We start from the raw sequence: 15,621 nt of genomic DNA, 5'->3' as shown, positions 1-15,621 counted from the left end.
AATCCAAGCAAAACTTTTGGACCAGTTTTTAAAGCTCTTTTATGTTCCCCCAATATTTAAAATCTTAATTTTTCTTATGAGTATAAATGTATTTAGCATTAGATTATAATTATTGGAATCGAGACAATATGCATGTATAATCGACCGTTATGTATTTGCAGGAATATGCTAAAATATTTATGCTATCTTCTCTTGGACTAAGTGTACCTTAAAATGCACAATCTGAACGCTTTACATGTGTAGAATGCAATGCAGGCAGCCCTCCAACTGGTTTGCATTTAAAACGTGGCCTATTCACGAACTTGGCTACAATGCTACGACGCTCAATAGCTTTGGACAACTTGTTCAGGTTTTGCGGTTTGCGGTTGCGATCGCATCGTAATCCATCGATGGTTATTTAGCAAGTGCAGCGATTCTCGCCGGAAAGACTGCCGAGACTAAAGGTTCCAAGGCCATTGGAGCCAGGTGATTTCTTGTCTTTGCTCTCGTCGTTGTCAAAGTTATCTCCCTGTGGAATAAATGGAATATTAAATAAACTTTTTTATGGATTCAAAATTCAAAAATCATAGGGGGAACTATATCGCCAGGCAATTATAACCAATTCAACATTTGTGTTTTGCAAATTCAGAAACAGAGCTTTCGATTGTTTACTGAAAAAGTTTGAGCCTTCAATTCAACGCACCCTGTCCTATATCTATATCAAACTACTTACCCGCCGCTCCCTTTGCTCTCGGATTTTGCGGGCCAGTGACAGAAACGCATCTTCTATATTTATGTTCGACTTGCACGACACCTCAAAGAAGGGCATATCAAAGTTTTCGGCAATCTGGACAATATTACGAGTGTTACTAATGTTAACTACTGGACCACTGACTCACCTTTTCGCCCCTCTCCTTGTCCACCATGCGCTGGGTGGCGGAGCATTCGCATTTGTTGCCCGCCAGCACCTTGACCACGTCTGGCGAGGCGTTCTCCTGGATGTTGCGCAACCAATAGGACAGGTTGTTGTAGCTCTCCAGGTTGGTCACGTCGTACATGAGCAGGATGCCCATGGCACCTCGGTAGTACGCAGTGGTCAGTGTCCGGAATCTCTCCTGGCCTGCCGTGTCCCAGATTTGCAGTTTTATGGGCACCCCATCGAGGTTAATCAGCTTCTGCTTGAAGTCTATGCCTGGGGGAAGATAAAATGGGATGATAGTGGGATTTTTCACATACACGTATGCTTACAGCTGCGGTTAAAACACTAGTTCCTTGGAAGATATCTTCTTTGGCAAGATATGAAAATATGTCACAATATAATAAATGAAAGTTCTTTAGAACTATTTCCTAGGGGGATTAATTAAATATATATCACAATTGAAAATAGATTGCGATTTCCCAAGTATAATATACACAGATGTATTTTCTTTAGACAGTTAAAAAGTATTGTTTCCAGCTCTCCTCAGTTATGATCAATTTTAATGAAAAAACTTTGACTTTAATTCAAACAAAGTACGAAAATGTTATTTCGGGTGCTGCTGTGCGCAAATTGGGAGCACTTACCTATGGTGGAGATGTATGTGTCGTAGTATTTCTCATCGCAGTATCTGTGGACGATGCAGGTCTTGCCCACATTGGAGTCGCCCAGTACCAGAACCTTATAGGTGGCCACAAAGTCCAGCGCCATGTTGACAGAGCTGGCGGATTTCGATAGGAATAGTAATATTAACTGCGGAGGTTTTTGGTTACAGATGGGCTGGCGTTGTTGTTATTGGTGGTTGGGTAGTGCAAGTGGTGGTGGTGGTTCGGTTTTGGCTCCGAGGGGTTGAAGCGGGCTGCAGCTTGTTTATGTATCCGCTGGCCTGGCTTGTTTGTTGCTGCTCGCAGCTGTTCCACCTCGAATTGCAGCGGCGTCACACGGATTTGTCGTAAATTTTCACAGGTTCCGCAACAAAAACAATCGGGAATTCATGCTAATTGACAAGTGGCTTCTGGCATAATTCGTACGATTTAACCTTTATTTGATTTGTTTTTTAATGTAATATATAAGTTGTGTTAGGTGTGCATAGTGTGCCACTTTGGAGGCGCAGTCGAATTACGCCGTTTGCGTGAATCAACCTCGAAGTGCTGACTGCGATACAAACCAGCCCGTGGATGCGGAGTGGAGTCAACTAATCAATAGACCTGCGCATGCGCAGCAGCAGCATTTGGCTGCCAAATAATCGAAATCGGAATTCAAATCGAGGGTGTTCGCGGGCGCTTTGTGGCTTATCAATAGTAATAATATTAAACATAGGTGTACACAATAGATATGGAGTTACATGTTCAAAAATAGAGTTGTTCCTTGCTTAACATAGTGCGGATGGGTAGGAAGAGGAAGTCGAGTCCAGAGCCGCTTACATCACAAAGACCTTTTCGACCTTGGGGTTGGAGAACTTGGTATTGGTCACCGGACAGGTCACGGTGCCATCGTCTTTGGTGATGTCCGGCAGGGCCATCTGGCCAAAGATCTGGCCGTTGGGCAGCATCATCGGCTGATTGTGCTCGTTCAGCGGCAGACCGGTCACCCGGCAGATGAGGCGGCTCTGCACGCAGTGCGAGTATGGCAACTTGAGGGCGATGCGGTTGAGATCCTCCTGGCAGACGGGGCAGTTGAGGTTGCGGCACGTCTGGGCATAGCAGTGAGGCGTCTTCAGGGCCGACAAACCGGCCTGTACCGCTGCCGAGAACACGGACGTGCTGGACAGCTGGAACAGACGGTAGTTCTCGTGACGGAAGTCCAACACCAGCTTCTGCCAGCGCTGCGGATCCATATACTTGCGGCAGTGGTCTGCCTGGGCATCGGCCGGATAGGCCAGCAGGGCCATCACATGGCAGATCTCGTTGAGCTGTGTCTTTTCGTAGGCGGGGAAATACCGACGCGAATGCTTCACTGCCTCGAAGCGCTGATTCTGCCGCACCAGCTCGATGAACTCCTGCACCCGCAGGCTGAACTCGATGGTCGAGTTGATCTTACGCAGCTTGGACTTGTTGTCGATGCACCAGAGAACGCACTTGGTGGTGCTGTGACTGGCCAGGTCGTCCTCGACTTCGCGCGACGTCTGAAAGATATCCAGATTGGTCAGGTTGCGGACATCGGACTTGGCTGCCAGCTCCTCGGCAGTTTCGTAGTAGCCCATGCGCAGCAGGTGTTCGATGACCAGGCGGTCGAGTCTGATGCGCTTCCATTGGTCAACGGATCCCTGCCACAGGTCGCCAGTCACGCTATTCGGGGGTGTGATGCCCTTAAGGTGGTCCAGCTTGCGCTTGCAGATCTGTGTGACGCTCAGCTCGTCGTTGATGCTCTCCTCGGCCTTACGCTTGAGCACCTGCAGCTTCTGGGCCACGTTGTCCACCAGCTTGGTGACCTCGGCCAGAATTGGACCCTCCTCAGCCTCAAGGGCCTTCTCCACCTGACGCGATACGTTGGTCACCTGGTCGACCTCGCGGTCGATGATCTTCTGCGCCGAGCGGAAGCGCTTGTTCAGCATCTCATATGGCACTTTCAGGGTGGCGTGCTCCAACGCCTTAATTTCCGACATTTTCGCTTTTCGAGTGCGATGCAAATTGGTTTTATCCTCTAGTTTGAGACGCAATTGCGTTTTCTTCCCTTTCCTTTCCTTGCTTTGTTTTGCTTTTGTGGGTTAAGCGTTGCCAGATGGCCTGCAGTCAGCTTATCGAGCGGACAGAGTTGTTAAGTTGGCCATTTTTCCCGCCAAATATTTTTAGTCTAATATTACTCATTTCTAATGTCTGTCGTAAACGAAATTGATTTATGGATCAAATTTAAAAGTTTGAGTATAATTGTGATAGGAAGAATATTAAACCGTACGAAAAACATGTGGTTTTTAATTCTTTTCATGAAATGCATCAAAGTTTGTGTTTGTTTTCCCGCTAACATGTGTGCGTCGGACTGGCAACTGCAACAAAAGTCTACACCATGTAATCACTGTTCTGTTAGCACATAACAGCTGATAGACGCCCAGTAAACATAAACAAATGTTAAAAGAACTCGAAAAGTAAAACATTACCAAAAAACTAAACAATAACTCGATTTTTACCCTACAATACAAGTTTATAAGGGTGCGTAGTAATAAAGGACTTTGGTGATCGTTGAAAGAATTACTTCCCTGACAAAGTAAGCTATAATAACTTTTTACTAGTAAAAAAGTACTAAATCATAACTTAAAACTAGTTCCAGATGGGCAGAGCGACTACTAGAGTGACGAGGGACACCTCAAAGGCCACAACTAAGGGGACCAAGGATAACTCGAAACGATATCGCGAGAAAATAAAAAATGACCCGATCAAGTTTCAGGAATATCGCGCCAGAGAAGCTGAAAGAAGTCGTTTATATCGCAAGAAACTGAAGGAAGTGGTCAAAAAGAACAAAAAGGTTCTTAAAACAAAAAGAGAACACGATCGAATTAGACAGCAAAAATATCGGGAGAAAAAGAAGGAAGAACTCGCAAATCAGAAGTCAATGGAAGAAATGTTAAAGAAAGTTGAGAGGGCACTGCCAGCAAAAAATTCTCGAAAGATTGAAGTCATTAAAATGCTATATAGAAAATATGTTGAACCTGAAAGCGCTGAGGAGTAAGACTAAACTAAAATAAAGCCAAGAGCAAGGCCATCATAGGAGAATTACAAATAAGAAATATCATACACATAATGTCCTTCTAATGGCATTTAAAAAGAACTCAAATATTTACAAGTTTGAAACACTTCCAGGTGGACTGTTTAAGGACCCGGGGAATAAATAAATAGTTTACAAATAAATCAGACATATTTTTAAAAATAAAAAAAATAAAAATAAAATAAATAACCTTGTTGATTTTACACATTTTAAATACAGCCGGGAAACAATACGGTCAAGACCAATAAAAGGTATACATAGTTGGTGATTACGTTTTAGTACTAACAAAAATATTTAAGGGTTTAAAATTATTTATTGTCATATATACATGGTTTTGTCATCAAAGTTCTTACAACTCTCTTGGATGATTCATTTTGTAAGAAACGATATCGGTACACTCTAATTTCTTGTAATTAGCATTATGCTTGGTTGGAGTTCGAGTGTTGACCTAATGTACTCCGCTTTGTAATTAATACGTCTGCTTGAAGGAAAAGTAATCACGAGTCCATGCAAAATTGCATAGAATTAACCTCCTTTTATGGCACATTGACTTTCGCCAGCGTTTAAGTCGCTTTGATTATTATTCACAGATTAGGTAGACCCAGATTTGCCGCACAAATGTGGGTGCAAAAATTGAAAATCCATGAATAACTGACCCATGGCATGTACAAAATGTTGGGACTTTGGTAAGTAATTTTTCATTCCCATGAACGGAAGTTACTCATTTCGGGTAAATTCGGGACACGTGCCGCGATAAAACGCGAAAACAAACAAATAAACATTTTGTTGGAACTTTTAGGTTTGATGGAAGGAGCAACTAGCTTATAATGTTTTTGGTTGTTATCAATAATTGTTTGTTTAAATTTTAGACCCTATCGATCGACTTCAACAGTACTAAAAACTTTTGGCCTATTGTATCAAATATTAATCAGATAAAAATTAGGTTAAAATAACATAACTAATTTGTTAATTTAATTGCAATCAAAACTTAGCAGAGCGAGATCTTAAAGATTGCAGTCAGGTACTCTAGAAAATCTAAAATTGTAAGATATCCCTAAAATTTACCAAGCCCGTACTGACTCATAAATCATTAAAAACCCATTGCATTGGTCTCCTTCGAGGAGCGCGAGTAATTATTCGCAAAAGGTCAGGCATTTACATTGAGATTGCCCTAATGACAAACAATTGAAAATTGCATGTCCGGCCAGGAAGTCCTAGCGGGACTCGACGCCCAAGAAGGACCGGTTTCAGAAAAATTGCATTTTAATAATACAACCAGTGAGAGCGCGATTAAATTCAGGCAGTTTTTAATTTGAATTCCAATTAAGGAATGTCACTCAGGTCGACTGACACACACACTACCCCAGATCCACCTTTTTTCCAGGTCCTCCGACAAGTTCAGTGCTCTTGAGGGTACAAAAAACATATTAGAATAACTTAGTAAGGTGCAATTAAATTGCCTTGGTTTTTGTGGTGTCAAGTAGATTCCCGTGGAGAGCTCGCCTCGAGAGCTAACTAGAACTCGGGGAACAAGCCGAAGGAAAGCCGACCGTTTTGATGATGTCATGGATTGCGTGCAGCGGAGCCGTCATCAATGGTCGTCTCTAGGACCTGCTACTTGGGCAATTTTGTTGTAGAAGTTTTTGGCGCTTTTGGGCTACCATAAGAAATGGTCGTAACCCATAATCAGTGCGGCCTAATCGTGTTCCACCCGCGGGGAACCCACATACAGCCGTCCCAAGATTGGAGGGATCTCCATCACCCCACTGACCACATTGCTTCGCTGGGCTGCATTGATTTTTTTTGTAGAAGTCGGTACCTTATTCCTACGTTTTCGGGTTTTATGGTCACCATCTAGAACTTTCACTTTTTGATGTGCGTAAATTTGCATATTTGTCGGACGTTATACAGGGTGTGTACTGGCCTTACTTCTCCCCTGAACTTCGGGTGAGTAATGAATAACGTCCGCTTATGATGACGCCTTGGCTAATGAGTTTTTGCCTTCGCCTTTAGATAGGTCATTGAAATCGTCATGTTTCAAGCACAATTTGGTGGACAGACGTTGTATTTTTTCGGTTAAGTATACCAGGTAATGTTTACTAGAACAATATTCCTAGGCTTGTTCGAAAGCTTAGTTAATAGCCTCATAAAAGGTTTTTTATGATCCTAAGTTCATATGCATTTAGAAAGGTTTATGTAAAGGACGAGCTATTTTTGCAGTTATTGGATGCAGTACAACGAGGATATTATTTGGGCTTGGGTACTTCGAATTAAAAATAGTTTTGAATTGTTATTCAAATTTCTCTTTATTTAAAAATGGTTATATTATAGTAATCAAGACATGCGTTAATCAAAATTGTTAATTTTAAAAGGCTTTCTTTCGTAATGCAGGTCATATTATGATGCAGACGATTTGTATTTTAAGTTATAATGTTAGTAATGTCAAAATTTTAATGTCAAATGACCCTTAACTCCTTGCAATCCTGAAGTGCTGTTAAAAAGGCCATTATTATAATCCCCCCTGACGACTCAAAGCCTTAGGCAATGACGTCTTAACCTAACCACGCATGAGTTATTATAATAACTTCGTGAGCTCTAGCATTTCGCAGTTATTTTTATGTTTCCAGTTGTTTTAGTCCTGGCCAACATGACATGCGAATGTGTTTGTTCTTGGGGGCAGACGCAGACCTCTTTATGCGAGTCGAAAGTCCCCCAAATGTGTCGCCCCATTGCTAAAATCAAGGTGTGCATTAACAAATGAACTTGAAATAAGTAATCGTTATACGGTTTGGCACACATATATATTTAGCATGCATTTACCTGCATTTAGTTGGCAATGTGGAGAGTGATAAATTGGGAAAGTCATGGAAAGGTTATTTGGTCAAGACTTGGCAAAGACAAGGCTACAACAAGTAGCGGCTATCGACGCTCTCGCCTTGCAGCACATGCAACATTCGGGGGCAAGGGGTGGAGGTCGGTCCTTAAAGGACTAGGCCACCTTTTGTGGGTTCTTTGTTTCAGGGGTTCGAGGGTGTGTGCATGTCCAGGAACGCACGAAAACAAACTTGCATGCAGCGGAGTATCAGGGGTGTGTGAGTGTTCGCAATTAGACGTGGTCATAATATGGAATTAACTCCCTTAAATTGGCATTTTTTCAAGAGCCTAATACCGAATGGGGTTTTTGGAGTTATAATCAGCAGAAATATGATGACCTCTAGGCATGAGTACACCCCAATGAGATTTCGTGAGAAAATTATATAGCGCTGGGCTGGCCCTAGAAATTCTACAGTCGCACTAATTAATCATCAGTTAAGACCAAAACATGACGCCCAAATTGTTGAAAGCGAATTAGTCCCTTAATTACAATGGTCTTTTTGCTGGACAGAGGCGGTTTCTTGGGCTCTTGGGTGGAAAAACCAAGGGGCGGCGCCTCCAATTCGTTGCAGTCTCTGATTTGGTCAAAAGATTTCGTGAGTTTTCCATATAATTTTCCTGCTTGTTTTCCGTTTCTTTGCTGTGGCCAACAACATTTATCAATAATGTCAAAAAATATATATCCGAAATAAATTTCGGTCCTTGCCGCATGGCGAACTGGATGGAGTGGTCTGCCAGCTCACCTGAATAATAATTAAAGGAATTTATTTTTACATATAAATATAAATATTTCCCATTTCGTCTGACGCGGTGCGGCAGGATTTGCGTAAATGGTAAAAGTACTATGGACAAAATAATCGTTAAGTGGCATATATTTATATAATTATAATTAAAAGTTTTCAACAGAATGGAACTAGTAAATTAATACATATACAGTTTAATATTTTGGGTACAAATTTATAATACATTTTATTATATTGCAAAATAAACAAAGTGTCATATTTTATATGACATACCCAAAACATATTAAGTACGACAAATAGTATTGAAAATATAAAAAAAGTTATAAAAAATATTTAAAATAGCTTACTGCACTTAGTGCATCAACGTTTAACAATATAAGATATTTTTTTAAACTACAAGGTATCTCCTTCAGGATTAGTGAAATCCATTCCATCGTTCTTGGACCCGAATCGTGTCCTAATTAGTTATGTCCACCAATTGTCGGAATACTTTCTGGAAAGCCTTTCCGTTCGGCGTGCGTGTGCAAAATAAATTCGCTGCGATGGCGCGCGTTTAGTTAAGGGAAAATTGTTTATGCTGTCGCAGCGATTAAAACAATCGTTTATAAGGCGATCGAGGCGGCAGATAAGGAGTACTAGTAGAGCAGTATAGCTTGACATTTTCAGCAATCGGAAAAGGTCCGAAAATAAACGATACGAAGAGAAAAGGAATTTGTGTAAGCAAATTGGGCAAGTGTTTCATGTCCAAATTGACCTCAAAGTGTTCCTCTTCGGTGTAAATTATTGACTTTGTTTTTAGAGGGGCTGCAAATACACATATGTACATATGTCGGGGGTTTGTGAGACAATGGCAGACATGGCCGAAAGTTTCGCATCCGTTTCTGGCTGTTCGATATGCACCTAAATAGTTATTTTGCCAAATTGGGCTGGGGCGGGGTCTGCAACCTTTTCTTTTTGTTCCTTTTTTGGCTGCAATCGAAAGTTGAAAGTTAAAAGCAACAAGCAACCCACTCATCTGGGCAATTCAGAAAACGTAATTAGGGCCATGCACCGCCCAAAAGAAAAATAATCATAAACAACGACGGCTAGGCTAGAAAAAGGAAGAATAATGGCCAAAATAACTATTTGCCTTTGACTAACCAGTTTTTTTGCTGTTTCTGGTGCGTGCTAATGTTACACTTTATTGTTGTGGCTGTTGCTGCTCGACTCCGCGGGCCCCAAAAAGTAGGCTATGCAATGGCTATGTGCCCCTAATGCCTTCGTCATTATTATAGTTCCCCCACACACACACCAGCACACCGAGACGAGGACGAGAAAAGGACGAGGTCGCCCCTGCCAGCAGCTACAATAAAAACAAATGCACGAAGGTGAGGCAACTACAAAATCCATCTTCGTTAACAAAACTCGCTCACGAAACAAAAACAACGAAGCAGTTACAAGTGCGTTGGAGCTTACTTACCATATATATCGTATACCGTATAGCGAGTACCATATACGAGTACGGCCCAAAACTAATCCCATGCCAGTGGAATTTCCGAAATCTGCCCGAAGATTCCATTCCATCCACCTCCCTTGCAGCGGAACATTAATGTAGTGGAATACCCTTCGCCGACTCGGGGGATCTCTTAATTATGCATGCAGTTGTCGTTGCTCCTGAATTCGCATTTTATGGATGCCCCGGTATCTGTGAAATTATTAAATCTCACCTGGAGCTGGATAGTGCGTGAAAATAATTTCTAGGCCCTAGCAAATGTTAATGCTGTTTTGCAAAGTTTAAAATTAATACAAATACGTTATTGTATCACCAGCCTTTATTCCATTAATGTTGCCAAAATTTGTTTGCGTCAATAGAATCGATAAGAAATTGAATATTCAACAAACCTGAATTCCTATTTCATTAACTCGAATATACAGTTGTTTTTATAAGATGTATTATCAAGAATCAGGTCGTCCACTAATACATATGTGTGTAAAATTAAAATAAACAAATGAGAAACATTTTTTAGAGTCTTAAATGCATGACAATCTAATTAAAACATTCTGTCGTCCAAAAATATCACGACTCGTTAGGATTTTGTTGTTCCTAAAAACACCTAGAATTGTTATTTCATTAGTAGAGTACAAATAAGCTTGAAGCACTTGTGTAAAAAACAGGCCGCACACCACCAAAATATTTTTTCTTAAATAAATAATTATATAACAATCATGTAAATTTTTATTTTGTTTATAATATGAAATACAAATAAAAAAAATGTATCTGATAATTTTTTTTTAAATCATTAAGTTGTTTAAACAATAATAAAAATGGAATGTTTATTTTAAAAAAGTATGGGAAACATATTAGTTATGGCTCACTATACTTAAGTTTCTATTTTTATAAAAAATTGTTTTTAGTATAAAGTAAGCTTATTTTAAAGAAGAGTGTTTAGGAATCTTGCATGGCTTGGTTCCGAGCTGGGAAAGGGGTTCGCTTCTTGGCCTAGCAGGTTAGCGGGTTTTTTTTGGGGGCTGTGGTGGGTAGATGATGGGTGGTTGGTGGGTGGTTGGGCAGGTGAATGGGGCAGGTGGCGTCGGTGTGCGCGAGCGCCAAGTAGCCAGCGACGTCGAACCAACTTAAGGTCCGTGTGCGCCGCGAATTCTTCACTTGCATTTCGAACGCGCAGGCGACTGGTTGGAGCTACCGTCGTTTCAAGACCCCAGCGAGAAGTTGAACTACCGAAACCGAATTCCCTAAAGTATTGGAGATTTTTTGGAGTGACGCCTCTCGTGCGGTTTTGTTTTGCTTCGGACTTTCTAGCAAAGCGGAAACAATTTCGGTGTGAAAATTTGCATAAAATTACCCCCGCGAAAACACACCGACAAAGAAACTAAAAACGTTGAGGAAACCGATTTAAAGCCTTTGGGCAGTTTTCAAGCTTTCAAAGTGCGTGTTAAACTTGTCGGGGACCTGTGAATTTATATAACACCCGAAATCACCTTCTACGGGGGCCAGTGGCTAACTCTTAGACTCGACCAAAAACTCGATAAATTCCGGCTTCATTATGCAGCCCCTAAAGCGCTTCACACAATGCGGCAGTTTGACCATGCTCTTCGGCATCTTCATCATCCTCTTCGGGGTCAGCTCCACGGCACTGACCACCTTTGGCAAGACCAACAACCAACCGCCGCCCACACACGTCCCCATTGGTAAGAACCCTCTGGGTTTGGTAATAAAAACTCAAATCAAAGTCGCTGGCAAGGTCGAGAGGGGTTCTCGTCCAGACTGGCCCAGATTTATAATGATTTCTGTTTAAAAACCTACCATAACATCGCTATAATGTATGTGGTTAACATTTTCGAATGGTATCCCTATTCTAACAACATAATAGGCTATGACTAATGGGCCTGGTATTAAAATATCGAAATAACGAAATTTAATCACAGTTTCTACCACATCACATAGGACTTTTGAAGTTTGGTGATTATTTTGGTAGTAACTTTAAACTCCTTTAATAACTAAAAAAATATATTTTCATGTTAAATACAAACGGATTTTAAACAGGATCTTTGAAAAATATTCAGATTTAAATGGTTATTTCCAAGATCAAGAGATTCCTGAATTGTCTTGGGGTTGCTAATGATGTCTAAGAAATCCATCCAATTGATCCAACTTACATTTGAGTGATAGCCAATTAATCGGTAATTAAGACACCCCAATAGTAACCCATACAAATAGTCAACAAATAAGTTTGTCTGATCCAATCATTTGTCATTCGATTGACTTTGTAGCCACCCATAAATAAATGGAATAATAATTATGGCAAAGAGCCAGCGATTGAATGACACGACACAGAACACAGTACTAACACAAATCCGAATCGGGAATTGATCAAACAAGTCACTCAAGTGCAATGACAACCCACGCTCCACAAATCCCTGACATTAGGAGGGTGGTGGGAATGGGGCTGGTAATAGCTCTGTGATAGGAGTTGGCAAACAAGACCGACGAAATGAGATATACAGATATAGATAGAGCCGTGATTATTGTTGGTAAAGAACCAGGGCAATAATCACACAATTAGTGGGCAATTAGTTGAGCAAACTGACAACTAATTTCCCTAATTTTCGGTTTATTTGTCCTCTGTTTTAGTAAAAGGACGAGAGTGCAGTGCCCACGATGATTGCACGGCGATAGATCGCACCAGCTGCGTCAAGGATCCAAATGACTACAAGTTGCGTTGTCTCTGCGGCGACGACTCCCCTCCTTCGGCAGGCAACTGTCCGGATGTCCTTAAAGGTAATATCCCAGTAATATAATAATACAACAAACTTAAAACATTTATAATAAGCCAAGCTGTAATTATATAAACTTACTTAAATAACATGTTCTTCAACTTCCTTACAATATTTAGAATGTACTGTTTAGTTGTTAATATAATGTCAGTATAATGTCATACAGTTCCTAAATGAAGTATTTAACAAATACTTAATAAAATCGCACCTAAGAAATTTCCGAGGTAGGTTTAACAAGTTTCGATACATATCCTCTTTTGGAAACCCTATCAGCTTTAGCTTACTTGCAATGATCACCCTAAGGTACAATCTTATGAATTGTGTATTTATATTAAGTATACCTATTCTTTTTCTTTTCATAAATTTGTGTAGCTACTTTTGTAGAATCCTTTTGCTAGATCCTAGAAATAGAACAGCCAACAAAACGTCAACTAATTGCTAAGACATGCACATTACATTTATTATTTAAGGGCCTGCTGCTTTCTTGGAGGCCTCCTCAGTGATGTGCCTGTGCCTCAAGTGTTATTCAGGTGATGTGTCCAAGGCGCCACCTAAATGAGAATTAAACAAAGCATCCTGCCAGATGGATACGGGGTACTCTAAGTAGTCCTACCCCATTCACTTTCACTATTTGCCTGCTTATTTATTTAGTTTTCGTGCGCGATTCACACTTGCTCCCAGGATCCTTGGGTCCTGTGCCCGCCATTGTTGGCCCTCTGGTCCTCCAGTCCTCTAGTCCTCTAGTCCTCTAGTCCTTATGGCATGCAGGACATTCTATAGCTGGGCCCAAAAGGACCGAAAGGCAATTGCGATGGCGGAGGCTCTCGCTTTATGGCAGCGCAATGTCGATGTCGGATTTATGTTAGGATGTCGTGACGGCGACTGGGAAACTCAAACGAGGGCCCAAATGGGAAGCGAATGGTAATGGGAATCGCCGCAGTGCCAATTTGTGACATGCACAGCCCAGAAGAAATGTTATACGCGATTTTTGCATGCATATTTCCGGAGCTTGGAGTTTGGGGCAGATCTATTTTCTAGCGGGGAAAGCTGTTTTTTTACAATATTTTCATAACAATATTTCATAGGTTTCAATTATTAGTTGAGACAACAGTACATACTTTATTATTTTTATTACGTTATTCCAATAATAAAGTTTTATAGACTTTGGAATGAGAGTAAATATAATGGCATATTCGATTAGGTTGTGTTATAACTATGCATTTCAATTCTAAGAAAAACGCTCAATAATTTTTTCTTAATTGTGAACCATAAACAAGCTATGAACACAGAATAAATATCGATGACAAGTTTTCTAGAATTTTTCTACAGATGCTTTTATAGATCTATTATATGAGTTATGATGTTCGGTTCGCTAGTCCTCCTTAATTTAAGTAATAATCATTGAATATTTTACTCTAAGCAAAACCTGTTTAAGTAAATTTTTGATATTTTTTAACTTGTAATGATGTTGTGTTCCTTCTCATTGGCAGGCCTGCGGCACAAGTGCAACAGCAACAACGACTGCGAGGATGGGATGGTGTGCCAGTTCGAGAACAGCAACCGCACCATCGGAGTGGCCAAGTTCATGTCCAGCAAGACCAAACTGTGCCTCTGCGACAATGACAACGGATATGTGGAGGACATCCTGCACGACATCTGCAGTGGCGGTAAGGACCTGTACTTACCTAAGAATATAGATTTCTTATACTTAAACAATGGCTCAAAACTTCATAGCATAAAAATTTACAAAGTTTGTTTTACTTTACACACAATGGAGAACTAAAAATAAATATTGTTGAACCACTTTTCGTTTGTATTTTATTTTATTTCATTCTTTCCACCTTCGGTACATAATTATGTCCCTATCCTAAGTCCTAACCTATTTTTCTTTAACTTGCAGCTAATTTCCAAGGCCTAGTCAGCTTCTTGGTCTCGATCTGTTCGCTCCTGGCGCCCTTTTTGGTATCCGCCCACATGCGAAAACATTTCTAGAAGGCGACCGGATGAGCTCGAAGTCGTAGTTTGGCGTTTATCTCCCCTAGTGATCCATCAAATGTGCCTCAGTGAAACCAACAGAAACAAAATGTCATCTTTCCGCCCCCCACTCACATATGAACAGAAAATTGTAATCTTTGAAAACCAAAAAAAAGGAAATAAGAAAGTTAGATACTCGTCGCCATTAGCCTAAAGGTCGTTCTATTGTATAAGTTTCATATGTACCACCGTCAAATTTATTCGCTTCTCACGAAAAGTTGCGTTATATACAATATACATAATTATATTATCTGATAAATGTTTTCTATAGATCCCCTATCGACCTTAGTCAGTACTCCTTACACTAGTCAACCAGAAGTAACTTTAGAACAAATGTTTGGCACCATTTTATTGTAATTTTATATGTGTGTACGTGTGTCCAAGAATAACCAGGAAACCAAATATATTATCTAAAGATAGGCAACTTTTCTGCAGCACTGTGAATTCAGATCGCTTACATCGCAATTACAAATGTAAAACATTTTAATTTTTGTATGTACTCAAGATAATTAGCTTTATGAGCTCACAGCCCACAATCAAAAAAGAAATAATAATAAACAAATAAAAGGAAATATATAATAGATCAAATAATACTTGACCCTGCAGCAACATTGACCTCTTGTCTCGATTTCATCTCAAAGTTGCCGGGCCAGTTAAGAACTTCTCTCATTACAACCGTTTTCTTCGTAGCTGTTATCTATACTATTTAATGAAAACCTTTAAAAAACAAAAAGCAGTGCCTATTATTTTCCAGGAATTGGCTTTGGATTACAAAAGATCCAAATACATCTTCGTTATTGAGCGGTAATCTTCATTAGCGATCCAATGTGTCTCGAACATATATTTCCCTTGCACTCCCCTTAGCTGAGTAACGTGCATGTCATAGTCGATGTCATCGACTAAAGCGTTTTCCCTTGTTTTTTTTTAAATAAACTTTTGTAGTAACTGACCGGATTTATCCCAGAGATAAAATTAAACAAAAGGCCAAACCAAAAATATTTATCTGAACAAATCTTGTTCATGGGGGTCCTCAGATAAACTAAT

General features: G+C 40.3%; 4 protein-coding genes across 4 annotated transcripts; 2 read left to right on the top strand and 2 right to left on the bottom strand.

The window, feature by feature from the left end:
- Positions 1-68: 68 nt before the first annotated feature.
- LOC119561570 (ras-related protein Rab-13) lies at positions 69-1,836 on the bottom strand. Its single transcript, XM_037875200.1, has 4 exons — positions 1,543-1,836; positions 879-1,171; positions 713-826; positions 69-508 (listed from the first exon to the last, which is right to left on the bottom strand). The coding sequence occupies exons 1-4, from the start codon at positions 1,664-1,666 to the stop codon at positions 398-400; spliced, it is 642 nt and encodes a 213-aa protein (XP_037731128.1). The 5' UTR covers positions 1,667-1,836; the 3' UTR covers positions 69-397.
- A 140-nt stretch (positions 1,837-1,976) lies between these two features.
- On the bottom strand, positions 1,977-3,667 carry LOC119561553 (E3 ubiquitin-protein transferase MAEA). Its single transcript, XM_037875199.1, has one exon. The coding sequence runs from the start codon at positions 3,558-3,560 to the stop codon at positions 2,376-2,378; it is 1,185 nt and encodes a 394-aa protein (XP_037731127.1). The 5' UTR covers positions 3,561-3,667; the 3' UTR covers positions 1,977-2,375.
- A 341-nt stretch (positions 3,668-4,008) lies between these two features.
- LOC119558036 (beta-mannosyltransferase 2) lies at positions 4,009-4,812 on the top strand. The gene is made up of 2 exons (XM_037871184.1): positions 4,009-4,156; positions 4,214-4,812. The coding sequence occupies exon 2, from the start codon at positions 4,220-4,222 to the stop codon at positions 4,616-4,618; it is 399 nt and encodes a 132-aa protein (XP_037727112.1). The 5' UTR covers positions 4,009-4,156; positions 4,214-4,219; the 3' UTR covers positions 4,619-4,812.
- Positions 4,813-10,926: 6,114 nt separating this feature from the next.
- On the top strand, positions 10,927-15,295 carry LOC119551923. Its single transcript, XM_037861557.1, has 4 exons — positions 10,927-11,457; positions 12,401-12,547; positions 14,034-14,210; positions 14,444-15,295. Exons 1-4 carry the CDS (start codon positions 11,313-11,315, stop codon positions 14,533-14,535), a joined length of 561 nt encoding a protein of 186 aa, XP_037717485.1. The 5' UTR covers positions 10,927-11,312; the 3' UTR covers positions 14,536-15,295.
- The last annotated feature ends 326 nt before the right edge of the window (positions 15,296-15,621 follow it).

This window comes from Drosophila subpulchrella, chromosome 3R (assembly GCF_014743375.2).
Source record: "Drosophila subpulchrella strain 33 F10 #4 breed RU33 chromosome 3R, RU_Dsub_v1.1 Primary Assembly, whole genome shotgun sequence".
NCBI classification, from domain to species: domain Eukaryota; kingdom Metazoa; phylum Arthropoda; class Insecta; order Diptera; family Drosophilidae; genus Drosophila; species Drosophila subpulchrella.
The sequence above is the reverse complement of the archived record's forward strand: the minus strand, read 5'-3'. Positions and strand labels throughout refer to the sequence as shown.

Excerpts from the sequence above, each read along its gene's own strand:
- LOC119561570 (XM_037875200.1), bottom strand. The coding sequence starts at position 1,666 with ATGGCGCTGGACTTTGTGGCCACCTATAAGGTTCTGGTACTGGGCGAC. Across the intron at positions 827-878 it reads ACAAGGAGAGGGGCGAAAAG|ATTGCCGAAAACTTTGATAT; the intron begins GTGAGTCAGTGG and ends AATATTGTCCAG. Across the intron at positions 509-712 it reads GAGAGCAAAGGGAGCGGCGG|GGAGATAACTTTGACAACGA; the intron begins GTAAGTAGTTTG and ends TTTATTCCACAG.
- LOC119561553 (XM_037875199.1), bottom strand. The coding sequence starts at position 3,560 with ATGTCGGAAATTAAGGCGTTGGAGCACGCCACCCTGAAAGTGCCATAT.
- LOC119558036 (XM_037871184.1), top strand. The coding sequence starts at position 4,220 with ATGGGCAGAGCGACTACTAGAGTGACGAGGGACACCTCAAAGGCCACA.
- LOC119551923 (XM_037861557.1), top strand. The coding sequence starts at position 11,313 with ATGCAGCCCCTAAAGCGCTTCACACAATGCGGCAGTTTGACCATGCTC. Across the intron at positions 11,458-12,400 it reads GCCCACACACGTCCCCATTG|TAAAAGGACGAGAGTGCAGT; the intron begins GTAAGAACCCTC and ends CCTCTGTTTTAG. Across the intron at positions 14,211-14,443 it reads GCACGACATCTGCAGTGGCG|CTAATTTCCAAGGCCTAGTC; the intron begins GTAAGGACCTGT and ends TTTAACTTGCAG.